Source organism: Xiphophorus hellerii, chromosome 1 (assembly GCF_003331165.1).
Source record: "Xiphophorus hellerii strain 12219 chromosome 1, Xiphophorus_hellerii-4.1, whole genome shotgun sequence".
Taxonomy (NCBI): domain Eukaryota; kingdom Metazoa; phylum Chordata; class Actinopteri; order Cyprinodontiformes; family Poeciliidae; genus Xiphophorus; species Xiphophorus hellerii.
The window spans coordinates 21,808,192-21,826,338 of NC_045672.1; the positions used below are offsets into that span (position 1 = coordinate 21,808,192).

Below are 18,147 nucleotides of genomic sequence, written 5' to 3' on the forward strand. Positions count from 1 at the left end.
TACCTGCTCGGTAGGCAGTCAAGTTTTCAGAGTCTTGCTAATGACATCATTACTTGATTCAGGTGTGTTGAAGCAGAGATGTACATAAAAGTTGCAGGACACCGGTCCTTGAGGCCTGTTTTTGAGGACGCCTGGTGTAGTGCTGAATCAAATTGAGCAATTGCTTAAAAAAAGCAAACAAACAAAAAAAAAGACTTGAAGACAGATATTCATAGATTACGCCAAACTAATCTAACTGATCTTAAGGTGTTCTGCAAAGAAGAATGAGCAAAGCAATTAATCTCTGGATGAGAAAAGCTAGTAGAGACACACCTCAAATGACTTATAGCTGTAGTTGCAGTGAAAGGAGGTTCAAAGTTTTCACTCAGAGTGACCGAATATAAATCCACACCACAACACTGCATCATTTCCCTTTAGCTTCCCAATTATACCTTTGGTTTGTGGTTGTAATCTGATAAAAGGTAGAATTGTTCAAGGGATCTGAATAGTATTGCAGAGCACTATAGTTCTAGTAATGCTTCATAGCTATAGTTTATTTATTTGTTCACTTTTTCCTCTTCCAGGGGTCCATCATTAGCAGTCCGCACACACGTCGGAGACCTACAACAGCACGTGAGGGCTCCTCCCGCGCCCATCCCTCCATCCCCAACTCGGCATCAACGTCCATACTTGGGTCGCTCTTCGGCAGCAAGCGGGGGAAGCCCTCGTCTCAGAGCCAGCCCCCTCTGCTGCCGCCCGGCCACCCTACCCTCATATCGCACAAGCCGCACCCGACCAACCTGCACCACACGGCCCAGGTGGTGCACACGGTGCAGGCCCAGCTACATGGCCCACATCCCCAGTACTGCCAGGTCCCGCAGAACCCCCCGCCTTACCACCACCACCACCACTACCACCCGCCTCCCCACACGCAGTACCACCAGCACCCGGCCTACACCTCACACTCGCACCACCACACGCAGCACGCCCACTACAGCCAGCACTCTCACCACGCCCAGCACTCTCACCACCACGGCCAGCAGGCTGGCCCAGCACACGGCGGGCACAAACCTAAACACAGTGGCATCAGCACCGTAGTGTGATGCTCCTCACGCGGAGACGGGAAGACAAAGGAGGAAACTTTATGAAGGAAGGACAATCGCTCACACCAAAGGGACTGACAGCATAACTCTATGGCCTGTCCACTGTGTTTCCGCTGCTGTGCTAGGAAGCAGTCACACCCAGACACCGCTTTCACTTCCAGGTCCAACTGATATGCAGGATAGAAAACGGATTCAAATCTTCCAATAGGGGCCTTCACTAGTTTGCCTGATTTGGGGCTTCTGCGTGTGGAGGGTTTGGGTGGTCTGCACAGGAAGATGCTCTTTAATTTCCACAAGCTCCAACCTGCTGCTTTATCCCCGCATTTACTGCTCCTACCATTACATAATCAGGAGGAAGGATGCCCTACGATGAGAACATGTTTGACTGTTTTTTCACAATTTCAGAATTTCAGCTGTTTAGTCTTTGGTTTTTGCAAATCCTGCCATCATGTGAATGCTATTTGTTGTCGCCTCCTCTAGAGCTCATATATAATACAAAAAAAACGTAGATATAAGCATTTCACACTGTCAGCGGACAGCTAAACAACTCATAGTAGTTCTAGTGCTGTATTTACTGTACACCACAGCTATGCGTTTTGTGTCTTAGCTCTCATTAAATAAATGTGCCAATTATTAACGCATAATCTATTTAGTCGAGACTTCATGTACAGTATATTGTGTGTAAAGTAATTTGTAAGATTATACTTACAATTATTATCAGCAAAAATGGCGTCTATCAGTATTAAGCTGACTCCAGTGATGGGTTGTAGATCTGAAAAAGGAGCAAACTCCCATTCTATCCAGGCCTGGTCCGGTCAAGGCCTATGATCTGTTTTAAAGGTTTTTTTTGCCTTTCTGGTGAATACAAAAAAACAAAATAAAAACACCCAAAACAAAGCCCATAGATGGTAGCTGCTGTACATTTGACATCTAAAAACACAGTTTGAGCAGAGCTGAATTCCTGAAGGAGATGTTTCCCCTAAAAAAGTGCTCAGAATGAAGAATTTAGTGCAAAACTATATTTTTAAAAGGTAAAATTTCTGTTTCTGTTACAAATAGTCTGAAATAAAGTCAATATGCAGCAGCTGTTTTCTTTGCTTTCGAAATCAACTGAGAAAATATCCTGAAATCTTTGTTTTTGCCTTGTTCAGATTATTATTTTCATTCGCCAACTCGATTTTGGTGGATTTCTTTTTTTTGTTTTTCTATTAAATGTGCAATATCTTTGTACTGATTTTGTACATCAAGAGCAAGCAAGGTCTCCCCTCCTGTTTGAGCGTTTGTCATTTTGCGTCATTATTTATTTATTTTCTCTTTGACCCCATGTTTGCGTCGTTTTCTCTCTGTAAATTGTCCGCCTATCCTCGTGGTCTTATGAGGGGTACAGACTTGGAGCTCAGTGGAATGTCTTGTAAGGGTTTTGTTTTGCATGTAATGTTTTTGATGTGAGGCTATCCTCTGCACATTGTATAACAAATCAGTGTTACCATGGTAAGTTTAAGTGCAATCATGCAGGCTTGTACTTGAGGGTGAAAGTCTGTCGTCTTGTTGTCCAGGATGAGATTCAGGTGAAAAAAAGAAACTTTTTCTTTGTTCTTTTAAAAAGACGTAAAAGTACCTAGACACTTCAGAGTGGAAAGAAGAATGTGTGTATATATTTTAATAAAAAGGAAACTGAAATATTTCGCTGGACAAGCACATATAAAAGGACAGTTCAATTTTTTTCAGGAATTGCAGTTATAACCTACACAAATGCAAGCTAAACAGAAGAACTGGGTATATGTAAAGATTATCTTTCTATATTCTACAAATAAGAGTCTATTCTAGTGTGTAAATTAGTGACAGTAAGCTGTTTGTCCCAATATTCAGGTTATAAAATGTATTTTAATATTCATGAAGAAATCCACAGAAGTTGGGCTCACACATTATCTTATTTTTGTTTTTCCTTTAGACGACAGACATATCACACGCGGGACATTAATGATACGCTGAATGTGTCTTTTTCTGATAATTTCATATCTTTGCTATAATTCTGAAATTTTTGGAAATGGTGTGAAACTGATGCAACTGTTTATTTTGGTGTGTTGTCGTGCTTTAAATGTTTGAGGTTTTTTTGTTTAGATTTTTTTTTTTCAAAAGTACCCCAGCAATGCACTGCATGGATCTGATGCATCATGCGTCCTATTCACTGTGAGCTGATGGGGAAGAGATCAGCCTATAACATGTTGGACTTCTTTTCTTCTTTTTTTTTTTGGTTTTGAATAAGTTGGAACTTTACGATGGTGGCGTGTCCTTGTCGTTCCATGTTTTTTGCCTGGTAGTCATTGAAGCTCAGCATGCATTTCATCTACAAAGCCATTTTGTAAATTACAAACATGGAAGAAAAAGAAGAAAAAAAGAAAACATTGCACTTCCTCGCTGAGGGCTTACATTGTGTAAATAGAGGAATCTGTTGTGCAAGCTGATGAACTGCTTGATTAGAAAGTTCAGCTTTCTGAAGACCGTAAAGGGACCAAAACTGGGGTAAAAGGAGATGTACATAATGTCTATACTTCCAGTGCTCTACTCTGACATCTGCAGTTGAGATCAGGATGTACATGTCGCCTCCTGAAAGGATTGGAGCAGTGCTGATTGAACCGATCGACTCTCTCTTCCTCCAGCAGTTGTGAACTGAGATTTGCTGTGGAAATCAAAACCAGACTGTTATAGGAAGTGTGCTGCCATCAATTACATGCAGTTTTCCTTTCATACATACAAATACATACAAACACATGCACACACACACAAACAAATGTACACACAACCGGCTGCGAGCTGTTTGATCTGACGAGTGACATGTTTTGAAGAAAGGAAACGACAGGAATGGCCTCATTTAAATGTGCATTCTGTTTGTACAGTGAATAGTGAGTCAGTAAGACCCCAGTTATTGTAAAACTTCAACTGTGACAATGTTGAGAACGCAAAATAAACAAATATATGACTTATGGTACATTGGCTGTGTTTCTCCGTTGGTCAATTTTGCCATTCAGGGTGGAAATTAATGGACTTCTTTGTTGTAGCTTGCTGTAAAACAAAGAATGAGTTGGGAAACAGATATTTACACAAATGGTGAAAGTAAAACCTTTTGCTTTTCTCTACATCTGAAGATAATATTTGACTTCACTTTTCCAGTTTGCAGTTAGAATGATCCAAATTATTTCTTGTTGCTAAATGCCAGAATAATGACAGATTAAAAAAAATAATTATTATTATTCCGGTGCATGAGTTTGGTTACAATTTTGTAGTATTTGGTAGAATTGTCTTTTAGGTTGTATGACTTGTCTTGCATCAAATGCTTTTGACAGTTTTTCCATTCCTCCTGATTAGGCAGGTGTGACTGATTCAAGTGTGTACACTTCAGTCCATTTCTTAGATCAGCATCTTGTTCAGACTCCCCCTCCTGTGTTTAAATTTCATGTACAGAAACTTCTGCAGGCCCGTATGTAATGGATAGTGAAAAACACATTTGACAAATTAGACCAATTATACCTACTCATTTTACTAAAGATTATAGTATGCATCTTCTTTATGTACAGTAATAAAACAAGATATGAATCTTTGCTTTTAATATCCTGTCCTGACATTGTTCTTTAAAGATTGAATTTGAAATCTATCAACAAAAAAAAACGATTCTGCATGCAATATATCGGTTATGTACGGTGGCCGACAGGTGCAAATGCGCAGCAAAAGAGAAAACATGCAAACAAAAAAGAAGACACCCCCGAATGAAATGCAGCAAACAAAAAGAGAGACGCAAACACCCCCGAATGAAATGCAGCAAACAAAAAGAGAGACGCAAACACCCCCGAATGAAATGCAGCAAACAAAAAGTGTTGAAAACGGAAGTGCTCCAGACCACGAGGGGGAGTCAAAGAAAATAGTATTCATTTCTATGGGACCAGATGCAAGATTCAGAGAAAGAAATTTGAAAGAAAGTAAAGGTATCTCTCTGAATCTTGCATCTGGAAAGTGTGATTATTGTGAGAAGTCTGAAACAATAGAGCATGTTATTTTAGAGTGTTGTAAGTATGAAGAAGAGAGAAGATGCATGCTGAGAGAGTGTGTAGGTATTAAAGAAAGGTTTAATTTAATAGAATTTTTGAGGAGAGATTTCGGGAGTAGACATATTCAAATAATTATTCGGTATCTTAAAAAAACAAAGCTATTTCATAGGATATGAGTAGAGCAAGTTGGGTGTGAATGTGTAAAGAATATCAAAGAGGGGTATATAAAGTTATAAGCAAGTTGGATAATATAAGCAGGTGTGTATGTGTGGGGGTATGTTTAATCAGGAGTTAATGGAGGGAAAAGGTAGAAAGTGAAAGTTTATAGACCATCTCGAACCACACTCCATACTGGTAAGTGGCGGTAATGCTACTGTAAGTTTGTTGCCAACCGCCAATAAATACCAAGAAGAAGAAGAAGAAGAAGAATCTTGCATCTGGTCCCATAGAAAATGAATACTATTTTCTTTGACTCCCCCTAGTGGTCTGGAGCACTTCCGTTTTCAACACTTTTTGTTTGCTGCATTTCATTCGGGGGTGTTTGCGTCTCTCTTTTTGTTTGCTGCATTTCATTCGGGGGTGTCTTCTTTTTTGTTTGCATGTTTTCTCTTTTGCTGCGCATTTGCACCTGTCGGCCACCGTAGGTTATGTCCTTGGTAAAAATGTTTGAAAGAGAAGGGACACGACCAGGTTAGAAAATTCAAATCCCCTCAGCTAAAGTGAGATGTTTAGTGGATTGGTACTCAAATGTTTGTGATATTTGACGATTTTCATCAAAAGAATAGTCATATTTAATTTCATTTCCAATATTGCTTCAGTTTTGATCTGGAATAGAAAAGATTCAGGAACTTTAATTTCCACAACAGGGGAGCATTAAACATCACTTTCTACATTTCCACTAGAGGGCATCTGTTAAATTTAAATCAAGAAAAATTGGGACCCTGCACTGTTACGCCACCCATAGGTCAGAAGTATGACTGCAGCATTTCTTTGGTGGAAGTGTATAATCTTACTTTTCTAAACTACATAACTGAAGCGTATCTTTAAGCTCAGATGGTGTAGGCTTTAGCACATAAAACCTACACCATTTGTACTTTTCCATTATCCCCATCCTCAAGCCATGCAGTGAATGGTTACAGTGCATTCACTGCATGGTTGTTTGGAAAGCCTCAGCTAACATATTCATAGATAACTCTTATCACTTCAAAGCAGATGGATTTCCTTCATGTCATGTGAACTATAACTGTGCGGTGCTATTGGTGCATTCCTCACCCTGACGCTGTTCAATTTGAGGTTTTATATCTCTGTGCTCACTACGCATCAGTTAGGAGGGGGAAATGTTTCAGAAGATCTTCCTAATGCTCAAACTGGACAATAGCAGACAGTTCATAAGGATGACTGACAGTGGCAGAAGAAATCTTGAGATTGGCCTGACACAGAAAGGTTTGTTTTTTTGATTTCTGAAGTCAAACTACTGTTACATTTTTTTTCACTTGTTGTGTTTAGTGATATTTATTGAAAGTTATAGGCCTAGCTCTTTTTGGTCTTGACAGTGTCAGTCAAAAAATGTAAATAAACTCGTCATCTGCATGAATTTCATAGAACTTTTAAAATTTCCATTTTTCATCTGAATCATTTTTGAGGGGGGGTGGAAATATGATTTTTTTAAAAAGGGGGATTTATTGTTTCCACACAGGGTCAAAATTATGCATACACTCCACTAACATTTGTTGCAGAATTGCAGATAAACATAAATTGTAGACATCAAAAAGATTCTGGCAAAATTCATAATTCTGGCTGAATATGTAACTTGTATTCCTTTGCAATTGGTAAAATCAATTAGAAGTGGATGGTGTCCCAGCATACAAGTTGGTCCCACTTTAAAGCATAGTCCAGAAGTTTTTGCATTACTACATTTCAGACCAGGGACATTTCATTTGTCCTGAAAACCAGTTTTGATGCAGGTTTGGGATGATTGCCATTTTGGAACACATAGTGATGAGAACATTTTTACTATTCAGCTGTTCATTTGAGAAGAGTCACTTATCTACCTTTAGATAAGTGAATACTATTTTGCTGTTTTCTGGCCAATCACCAATCTTTAAAAAGCCTCACCTGCCAATTTTGATTTTGATCGATAATTAGTTTTTATAACCGATACACCAAGGTGTTATAAGATCACAATATGCCTCCAATATTCCAATCTTCTTTAATTGAAAAAAAACGTTTAACACTAGTCATGAACTAATACAAAATTGTTTTTGCTGCACACAGTAGTGCTTTCATATATAAAACATAAATGAAAAGTTTGCACATGACCTGGTGGCCAGGTCTGTCAGTCAGTCCTCTCTCACAGCAGAGCAAAAAAGGACAGTGGCTGATTTTCAGAGTTTTGTGAAGGTAGATAAGATTAGGGGATGAGATTGATTTCACATGCCGTATGGGCCGATCATCGATCACTCAGAATTAAGAAAACCTGGGTTGCTCAATCAGTGAACTCATACAGTCAAATCGGCTCACCATGATGCATTTTTTAGGCCATAAAAAGTCATTTTGATTCCTCCAAACAGTTCAATCTTTGGACATATTTAGAAAACATCTGGCTTTATAATGTGGGCAATAGATTGCAATCTTGCTGGAAGACATCATTTTTGGAACAGGTGCTTCCTCCCTGGTCAGCTGTGTCTTAATCCTATAAATGCTGCACATTCTTCACTGCAGACTGTAGTTCTGGTATTGAAGCATCTTTTGGTTTATGATAGACTTGAACCTGAAGTGGTTCTTGTTTTCGATTTCCTTGGTTTAGATTTTAATTTATTTTTATTTAATTTCCCTTTGGGATCAATAAAGTTTTTTTTAATTGAATTTGAACTGATTTTTTTTTTATTGTCATAAATATTACTTCATTGGAGTGTGACAGTTTGAGTCAGTTTGAGAGAACTTTGACACAATGGCACAAGGACCTAAGAACATACTTCACAAGTATTTTTTTAATGACCCAAAGATCCAAATCATTGAACTATATTATCCTCTTCATTTTCCATCTCATAGATAATTCTTCAGGTTTGCACTTCTATGTTTAACTTTTTATTGAGTACATGTAGCCACTAACAGAGCCATACCTACAATTAACTTTTCTTTAACATAGAAAGTACTTCTGGACTAGTGCTTTTGTGTTTAGTTTAGGTTCTGTGTTTCTTTAGATAACAGTTTACCAACTGACAAAATATGTCTACTACCTTTGATTGTGTGGTTTAATTATTAGCCTTTACCTTCACTGTATGCAATTGGCCACAAATTTGACTATATGTTTTGACTAGATAGTTACAAATTGCAGTTATCTGAACTAAATTTGTTCAGCGAAATTTGGAGCTAATTTATTGCTGTACATGTATAAATTGAACCTATCCAGGTGCCCTTAGCTGATATCGCTTACAATTTGGTGCAACATAAATGTGATGAATTAAACAAAGTGATAGAAGAGAGTTCAAAGTTGGAGATGGAGTGTCACTCTGACCTGATATCTTTTTAAAAAATTATTTTAATGTTTGTGTCGGGAAACCAGCTGGTGTAAACAAGTTCAACTATTTCTAACCTTAAGAATGGTCAAATATCCAGCCAGAATTACATGCAGATCTTGCTGACAGCTATAAAAAATGTGCTTAGCTATAAATCTTAAGGGACATTACACTAAATATTAACTGCAGTATATGTACATAATATGTGGGTATAGTTTTGTCTCTAAAGATTTTTTTTTTTTGCATATGTTAAACACCCAAATTAAAAATGTAATTCATGCTCAAGATGTGTATGTAAACCTCTGACTACAAATGCACCTTATGAGCTGAACTGTACAAAACCTTTTATATTGAGTTATAATAATTACTATTATTATTATTATTATTATTATTATTATTATTATTAAGCCATTACTTGTTCCTACAGGATGCTGCTCCACAGTGTGACCTTAGCTGTTTATCTTCTCCTGACCTCATCAAGTGCCCAGACAACTGTCCAGTCCTGTGTGTTTTCAGAGCTCCAGCCATCTGGGTTGAGAGTCAACTGCAGCTCTTTAAATCTCATGGAGTTGCCTCATCTGCCTTCAGAGACCACAGAACTGTTTGTGCAAGACAACCAGCTTACCTCAGTGCCACCAGGAAAGTTTGACCAGTTGACTAACCTTAGAAAGGTGTCCCTGTCTCTGAACCCGTTCCGCTGTGACTGTAGCATCCAGTACCTGAGGAACTGGATGCTGAAGAACAGGGCTGTTGTCTCAGAGGAGCCTTTATGTTCCAGTCCAGTCTCTGTAGCTCAGAAAGCCATCACTGACCTAAGTGATACCTACTTCTCCTACTGCACCTTTCCACTCTTACATCAAATAAGCACCTCAGGCTGTGTTTATGTCTCTTACAACACCATTGCATCGGTGATGCTGTGCTGCATTATTATTCTGCTTTTGTGGAGCTTAATACTTGCCAGAAAATCTACTTTCACCATATACGTGGAAGAGCGACATTCAGGATTTGAGGCGGACTCTCTGCGCTCACTGAAACCCAAACACAGGAGGAGGCTGCACACAGAACTGTCAGGGTTCAGCGCCGACTCTGGTTCTGTCATTTTGTCAGAGGACTTGGAGAGGCCTCTTATCAACACAGAGTTACTTTCACAAGTGCTAGAAACATTACAGAAGAAGCACAATATAAAGATAAAGGCCACTTAACAGACTTTTATTCATACTTTAGCAGAACTACAAATAAGTAAGAAGTGGGAAGTGAGGCTGTGAGTGTTTGCAAAGATGCTAGATGGGTTTTTATGATTTGTTTCCATTCTAAACGGCACCAGCCTATTTATCAGAAACTTCACCTCTGTGAGTTTTATTTAATTTGTTTTTATATTTTACGATCCAAACTAATTTTGCTTAAATAAATGTGAAAATTTGCTTTTGAATTTTTCTTCAGTTTCTTACAATCAATTCCAATTTGCTTTCTGCTGTCAATATTGAACTATTTACCTTCCATAAACATCCTAATGTAGGGATACTTACTATTATTTTTCACAATTTATTATGATCACATGTTTTCTTTTTCTCTAATAGCTCTTAAGGTTTTCATTGAACAATGACTTTTTTCTTACCACTCTTCCACAAAAGCCTGATTTGTGTAGAACATGATTATTAACTGCCTTGTTCTCAGAGTCTCCTCCAACTTTACCTAAAACCTTTTTACTTCTTTAAATAACATTCTCTGTTGTGTCTATCAATCTAAGTGGGAAACCATATCTGGGTAGGTCCCAAATAACACCTATTTCCAGATAGATTCAATAATGCTTCAATCAATTCAAAGCTTGGTGTAATGTCTGTAATGTTCCTTCAGCTCCATGATGCTGTTTGTTCACTGATGTTCTCTAACAAACCTCTGAGACCTTCACTAAGCAAATGCAATTATACCGAGGTTAAGTTGCACACAAATGGAGAACTTTACTGTTTTGGTAACTTCTGAATCTCCTAAATAAAGTAGATTTTATTTAGGAGTTTAACAGTAAAAAGGTTAAATACTTTGTTACACTTATTAGAGTTTTATTTATTAAAAAAATAATCTGTTTTTTTCCTTTCTACATCAAAAATTTGAGTTTTGTAAGACAAAAGGGAAGGTCAGTACAGCCTACTAGCCTGTGCCTGGACATAGCTTGTTTTCTTCATTGGATGGACTGATTTGGCATAGCTCATAAGCTATGTTGACTGGTAAACATTAACGTAAATCAATGGAGCACCAAGTGAGGGAATCCTAATCAAGTTCAACAGTACAGACAATTCATCAAAGGAAACACCAACCATTGTTTGTTGTTTTTTTGCAACTGTTTCATTTCTGTGTGTGCATGGGCTTAAGCTGGATAAAAACCAAAGTCAGTCAAATAATTATGTTGGTTTCTCACGCTACAGCCTTGAAGGTCACAGCTTGCAAAATCTGTTCCTCTTAGTGGTCAGTATTTATTACATAGCACAGAATGAGCTGAAACTAAAGATTTTAGAATGACTAAAAAAAACAAAAAAACATTTAAGTACAGACATTAACATGTCAAAGAATTGTAATTCTTAAAGGGGGCTGGGTATTATGTAAAAACAACTTTTTTAGCTTTACATCATGTTATGATGTTGTTCCCTCATCAAAAACATACCAGGTGTGACGATTTGACTCTTTCATGCATGTTTTAGATATTCTCTGCCATGTTTAAAAGAATGGCCGCCTCTTAAAGAGACAGAGGCTCAATTTCAAGACATCAAATTGTGAAGTAAATTTTTTTTAAGTTATGTTTGGTATATACAGCATTTTTATAACAACTGATGTTGGAATAGTTACTTGATTGTGCTATAAAATTGCTCTAAACAATTGCCTAAATTTTGTATATCGATTGAACAGACACTGTTTCCCTTCTATTGTATCCACAAGTCAAATACAATTAACCTAATTTTAATGCTGTAATACATAGCTGAAATTAAAAAAAATGTCACTTCACTTTTGACAAAAAAAATTGTCAAATCCATCTATACTTGCTTATTATGGTAGAGTTGGGCAGGGTAGTGGGGAGCTGGTGCCTATCAATGGGCAAGAGATGGTAAACACTCTTGCTAGGGTCATGGTCACTCACAGACACTGAGTGTGCATGCATGGTTGTTTGAACTCTGACTCAAGGACAATTTACAGAAACTAACAGTAATGTACCTGGAGAGAACCCATGCATGGGGAAAACAGGCAAACTCCTTGCAGAATACCCCGACCTCGGACTCCATCATGGGTCCTTCTTGCTGCAAGACATGCTAACTATTTTGCCACTATTCAGCCCATGTTATCCAATCTAATACATAATCAAAAGAACATGTTTATTTGCTCTTTTTAAGAATTTGCTAATAATGTGTCAGAGGAAAAATACACACTAAGTTCACTTTGCAATTATTCTTTATATTCTTTTCCAAGGTAAGGTAATTACAGCAAAAATGAGTTGGTAAAGGCTTTACGTGTGACTTAATTGATGTGCTGTTAGCTTTTGTCTCTGGAATAAAAATCTGAGAGCATAAAACAGAAGTTGGACACTAAACAATACACGTTATGGCAGGAAAACTGAAACTGTTAAAAGTCAAGAATCTGTGCAAATATTGGTTATGGCTCTCATAGCAACACAAAACGTGGATTGACAATACAATTTAAGGAACAATATTGCACATCAAACATCTGGAATTACAGTAAGACTATTCCTCTTGTGTTCATGCATAGATCTTTAAGGGTAAACTGAGTAAACATAGGTCTAAAAAGGGAGTAAAGAAAGTCAAATTTTCTTGTAATACACTCTCCTAAAACACTGGTAAAATCTTGTACTCTAGATAAGCTGATCATCTAAAAACTAACCATGGTCAAATAAGGCAGCTATAACACGTTTCCATACGAAAAACACACTGTTAAAGACGATACCGAAACCAAATGGTGGTCACAGTTAAATGATTCATATTCTCTTAAACCTGTCTTTAAGTTGAATTTTAGAAGATGATCTATATTATGTTAATGCCCTGACTGTCAGTTCATTACTCAAAGTCCACAGTGATGCCCTTCCAACAGCTTCTTGCATTAAGTATTAAGTGGTGCGTTCCCAGCTTAATGCTGTACCACACGTGTGCTCGTATGGCACAGAACCTTTCGGGACTCGAATCACTAACGAGACACAAACTTTTCCTGCTGGAAGATGAGGTCCACAGCTTCTGCCACGTCCTGCACAATGTAGTTTGGCTCCACCAGCGCGGGGTCAAACCTGAAGTCCCGGTGACCGTGGAACACGGTCTCTTTGATGCAGCGACTTGCGTCGGACGGCACCTCTGCATTGGGATTGTAGACCCCCGTGCAAACTAGGATGGACTTACAGGAGGTGGCAGAGGGCAGAGCAAGCTCATTTTCCCACATGCTGTCGAACTCCTCCTCCCCCCCGGGCATGGCGGTGCTGGACCCGGTGGCAGCCACCACCTGGGCAACAGCTTTGGGGTTCTTAATAGAGGCTCTCTCCTCCAGGAAGCGACTGTACATATTGGCTCCGTATATATCAGTCATGAGGTTATCACTGGAAATGGAAAAGGAGGGAAATTAAAATAAATTAAAATGCCACAAGTTTGTCTTCTATTGATCTGTTTAACTATGATAGTAATGAAAAATAGGGAACAGTTACAGAATCATACTACCTTGCAGATGTATTGATACCCTCTGAATGATTTTTTTTTTTACCTTTTATCTTGTTATAGCCCCAAAATTCAGTGTGTTTTATTGGGATTTTATATGATAGACCAACACCTAGAAGGACGTCACAGTAACATGAAAGGAAAAGGATATACAGAAGGGTGACCCTGAGTTGTATTTGTTATGCAACCTTAAGAAATAAGAACATTGTTAGTTATATATAAGAAGATATGATGCCCACTGATGAGGTGTATAAAACAAATTCACTTTGGAACAGAAATACTGTTAATACAGTCACTGTCCAGAACTGGGTTCCACTCAGCACATCTTAAGGATGACACTGAATGAAACAAAGAATGGTGTGTGTGTTTTATCTATCCCTGATTCTATGCCCTGGGTAAGAGATGCTGACCTGTCTTTATCAGCTTTATATGTATGTGACTGTCTCCAGCCTTATATTTTATGGTTATGTAAGCATGCAGCACTGTGTGGTTAAAGCATATGAAAGTGATAGAGGAAGGACACGGAATTATACATCCATAAGGATGGTGTGGCATTTATTTGTATTTAGCGTCCGTGAGTCAACACTTTGTAGACCCTACTTACACTGCAGAAGTATGTCTCCACCAGCTCTACTGCAGCAGAAATTCAAATATTAGCTCATTCTAATACATGTTTCAATATTCCATGTTTGTGTTCAGGGTGATGTGCAGTGTTAGGTTTCAACTACTCTCAGACCAAAAAGTTCAGTTTTGGTCTGATTTGACTAGAGCTCCTTCTTCCATTCATTCACTTTGTCTCCTTTATCAATTGTGGCAAACTGGATGTTTTATTACTTTCTTTCACCCACTCTTTATATAATGCAGAATTAATAGTCAGAGTTCTTGCATATCAGTTAAGGTGCCCATGTTTAGATAGATTTGCAGGCGTCCCATACCCCATTATTATTTTTGGATGATATATTAAGCAGCACTTGTCCAAATGTTCAAAGGTTGGGGCATTGTTTAATAACTTAGTCCTTCTTTAAACTTATCCGCAATATTTCCCTCGCCTATCTGCTGTGTTCTTTGCTCTTCACAAAGCTGTGTGTTCACTAATGTTCTCTAACAATCCTCTGAGGCCTTCACGCAACACATGAATTTCTAATGTGATTAAATTATACAAAGGTGAACTTTATTTGCCAATTAGGCAACCTCTAAAGCCGATTGGTTGAACTAGTTGAACATATTTAGAATTATTCGTTTGAGTAAAATGGGAATACAATAAAGTTATTATATGCATTACTTTGTGTAGGTCTATAAAATCCCAATGAAATTAAATGATGTTGTTAAGCCCGTCGCAATAAATCAATTAATTGCTTGATAAATTAAAACGAGCTCAATAATTTTAATTTGCAGAAATTGTTTGTTTTTCTTGTCTCTCTCTTCTTCCTCCTTACTGGATGACAAAAGGTTTGAGTCCGATGCTTTGGTCTCAACTATCCCCTTTTGTGAAGGGCAATTTTGTTTACTGAGACTTTAGTATTCATTTTATTTGTCATTTTAATTGTTTGTTTACTTATTTTATACATTTAAGATGTCTTCCAGTTCCAGAAATAAATGTTTGTTGGAAATTAAGGTTTATTGTTTATGTTAAAGTGGTCTTAAAACAATACTATCAAATTAACAAGCTACGAGTTAAACTGAAACATTACTTGTAGTTACTTAAACAGGCTTAATTATTTTTCTCCATTTATTCTGTCAGTAAATTATTTTGTACCATTTCAGTCAGTAGTCTTTGGCTTTCTTTCTATTTTTTGATTACTTAGGTGGGAACTGTCATTAGGATTGCCTGTAGAGATAAAAGGCCTCACCCTATAGCATAAAGGGAAGTGATGGGAAGTTTCCATTGCCTCTGCATGGCCTGGCTTCTGATGAGATACTCCGCAAAATGGTAGGTCAGCTCGCTGGGCTTTCCCATGAGTGCGTCGTACTTCAGGTCTTTGCCAGTTATCTTTTTATAAATGTTCTCCAGGCACACAAGAAACGTTCCATGGCCAAACCTGAAAAATAAAAATAATAGTAATTAAAAAGACAAAACAACATTTGATTTGTTAGCTGTAAACATTAACAAAAACACCCCTATGTCAACATCAGTCTTTACAAGAAGATTACCTTGGAGAGTTTGCCTCTGCCATCCACATCAGGTCCATGTTGCAGGCCAACAGGGGGAGGTGAGGTACTGCATGGGTTTGGTGAGGACTGTTGAGGTTACCGTGGGTCAATAAAATATCAATTATCAGCTGCAGGTTTGTCTCCCATCGGATTGGCTCCCCGAACAAAACCACAGCTGCACATAAGGTTAAATCAATGAATACAACATCTGAGATGGCAAAAATATAACACTGAGAAGGAAATGCAAGAACATTTGTTCATACCTTCAACTGTAGGAAGGCTGACAACAGGAGTGGACTGAAACAAATGAGAATAATCTCAATGCATTTTGTTTTATATGATAAAACATATTTATTATATAATTAAGATATGGGGTTTTCTATGCAAAACATCTAATTTTCAGCAAATATTGCAATATCTCACCGGCAGTTTGGGACGTCTGTTGTGATCCACCATGTCCAGCAAGGGGTATGACTCCCTCACCATATCAATACTGACAACATTCTTAAAGCCAACACTAAATACAGGAATTTAACAGAGAATTAGTTTAACCTTTAGGTCTTGCTTAAAAGATAAGAATTAAGAAGCAACGCAAAAAGGGTAGAATTTATTAATACTTTTTAGCAATTTCCAGGACAGGCCCCTGTCCCGACACCAGGACACATTTATCATGGAATTTCTTGAACATCCTCAGGGGACTATGGGACATGATGACTTGGTCTTCTGTAATCTGACAGTAGAGCAAGTAATGTTAGCAGAAACATCAGGGTAAACCAGATCAATCAAAAGGACAGAGTATGTTTTGTAACTCACAGGCACTCCCAGGATGTGAGAGATCTGGTCTGCTTTTGTTTGTCGGAGGCAGTTCCCTGCGTTAGTGACAAAAACAACTGGCACCACAAACCTTCCCTGAGAGTCGACCAACTTCTCAACAGCCAATTTGGCTGCAGGGATTAGCATCCGTCCTCGGACGAGCACGCCATCAATGTCGAACAGCAGCCCAAATCTTGGCTGTGGCTGAAGGGGAAAAAAGAGCGAAACTGTTGCATGATGTAAACTGCAATAAATACATAGGAATATTATTGAGAAGTTGTATAAAATTTGGTTTCAAAAGTTTGATCCAATGAAGATCAATGAAAAATCACAAAGATTACCCCTGCTAGGTAACTTCTTTTTATTACCAACTCAATCTGCACTCTGCCTCCAACTTCCACTCAAAGGTTGGTATTTCTCAATATGATGTTTAAGAATTCAGTAATCATTCAACAATTAGACATTACTTTTCATTTATTTCAATTATACTGTATATTGCCTTATTAGGCCACAAATGGTCTGCATAATGTCTATAATTGGTTTCCACTGCTGTTCTTTACAACAGTTTAGTGATTTAGTTAAGTAGGACATGCAGTAATAATAAGGGCCAGTTACATTTGACAGAATACTATGGCAATACAGCAATACACTGGGGGATTATAAAAGTGACAGGCTCTAATTTTGTCTCTCAGGATAATTGCGCCAATCAACAAATAATTTTTAAAAACTAAATTAGTATTTTATACAGTCACACAGAAAATTATAATCTAAATATTCTGTAGATGTCTTATGGAATAAAATATGTTTATTTATGTGACTAAGTTTAAAAAGTATACCTAGATGTCAAGTAAAAAAAAAACGTATATTTTGTGCTAAAGGTAATAAAGGAGTTTAAATTATTTTAAATGTGCTATTAAAGGTTCATCTGAAACTTAGAAATGAGAAAGCTTGAGTTTGATCCTACAACAAATCTGGAGTTTTGAGTTCTGTGTTCTCTCTGAGAAGAGCTCTTGGGAGCCCCCTGCTGGTCTGGGTGGCAAACAGCAGCAGCTTAGTTTGCTTGTACCTTTGGCCGGGTCTAACTATTACTGCATCACAAGTCATTCAAAGATTTTCCAATCATGTTTATAGCACATCAGAATGTGCCTTCCTATCATTTGAGGCAGAATTTCCTGGAAACAAACAATATATATATATATATAAACAATTGTCAGGACCCTCCTCTTGCTTCATTGTCAGCGCATCCAGGGTTCACAAAGTTCCGTGAAACATTTTACACCAACGCCTATTCGTTAGATTGAAACAAATCGCCGAAACTACTTGAAGGCCCACCCTGAGTTCAACAGCGTTATTGTTCTTCTGAGCCGAGGAGGAGCAACAGCTCGGACCGTACCTTGTTCACAGACTGAGTTCCGCAAAGCCCGCACCGAGAACCGACAATCCCAGCCTTGCGCCTGGCTTGACGGTTACTCACGGTGTGCAGGCCCCGGAATAACGGCAGGAGTCCCCTCATCTCCTTTGCTTACCCCTGAGGGGGTTCGAAAACAAACAAATAAAAAAAAACGGCGTGTATATAAATAAATGAAAACGACCCCCCAACATGAAGCTGGAGCCGGCTCACACCGGCCGCGCTGGCTGGCTGCTCGGCTTGTTTTTTTTCTTTAAAATGTGACTGGAGCAGAGACGGTGACGCAGAATGAAGAGGAGGAGGGTCTCCATGCGCTGCATCTGCACCGCAACCCCCGCTGCCATTTTAGACACCCGAGGTGGAGCTTGCCAGCTCTTATTCGGACAAACAGCGTATTTCATTCATCAAAACCAGTTTGAGGTCGTCGTATTTTCT

General features: G+C 38.2%; 3 protein-coding genes across 11 annotated transcripts in view; 2 read left to right on the forward strand and 1 right to left on the reverse strand.

Annotated features, from left to right (window-relative positions):
- The window catches only part of LOC116719441 (IQ motif and SEC7 domain-containing protein 1-like), a 127,271-nt gene extending 123,200 nt beyond the window's left edge, over nt 1-4,071 (forward strand). For 7 of the 9 annotated variants that reach the window (XM_032561992.1, XM_032562058.1, XM_032562275.1 and 4 more), the window contains one exon: nt 564-4,071. In XM_032561992.1, coding sequence (XP_032417883.1) covers nt 564-1,082 — 519 coding nt within the window. In that variant the 3' untranslated portion in view covers nt 1,083-4,071. The remainder of the gene's footprint in view (nt 1-563) is intronic. The other 2 variants (XM_032562518.1, XM_032562434.1) reach the window with 2 other exon arrangements.
- Nucleotides 4,072-5,852: 1,781 nt separating this feature from the next.
- gp9 (glycoprotein IX platelet) lies at nt 5,853-12,251 on the forward strand. The gene is made up of 2 exons (XM_032563310.1): nt 5,853-6,568; nt 9,071-12,251. Exon 2 carries the CDS (start codon nt 9,072-9,074, stop codon nt 9,843-9,845), a length of 774 nt encoding a protein of 257 aa, XP_032419201.1. The 5' UTR covers nt 5,853-6,568; nt 9,071; the 3' UTR covers nt 9,846-12,251.
- Nucleotides 12,061-17,974, reverse strand: LOC116720095 (haloacid dehalogenase-like hydrolase domain-containing 5). The gene is made up of 8 exons (XM_032563201.1): nt 17,698-17,974; nt 16,305-16,508; nt 16,109-16,221; nt 15,915-16,008; nt 15,755-15,788; nt 15,492-15,666; nt 15,191-15,379; nt 12,061-13,225 (listed from the first exon to the last, which is right to left on the reverse strand). Exons 1-8 carry the CDS (start codon nt 17,815-17,817, stop codon nt 12,826-12,828), a joined length of 1,329 nt encoding a protein of 442 aa, XP_032419092.1. The 5' UTR covers nt 17,818-17,974; the 3' UTR covers nt 12,061-12,825.
- Nucleotides 17,975-18,147: the final 173 nt, after the last annotated feature.

Bases quoted from the DNA above. Each gene is read 5' to 3' on its own strand.
- LOC116720095 (XM_032563201.1), bottom strand. From the start codon at position 17,817: ATGAGGGGACTCCTGCCGTTATTCCGGGGCCTGCACACCGTGAGTAAC. The intron at 16,009-16,108 runs GTATTAATAAAT...TCCTGTATTTAG, and splicing joins GTCCTGGAAATTGCTAAAAA to TGTTGGCTTTAAGAATGTTG. The intron at 15,380-15,491 runs GTAATCTTCTTG...TTTATTTTTCAG, and splicing joins GCAGAGGCAAACTCTCCAAG to GTTTGGCCATGGAACGTTTC.
- gp9 (XM_032563310.1), top strand. From the start codon at position 9,072: ATGCTGCTCCACAGTGTGACCTTAGCTGTTTATCTTCTCCTGACCTCA.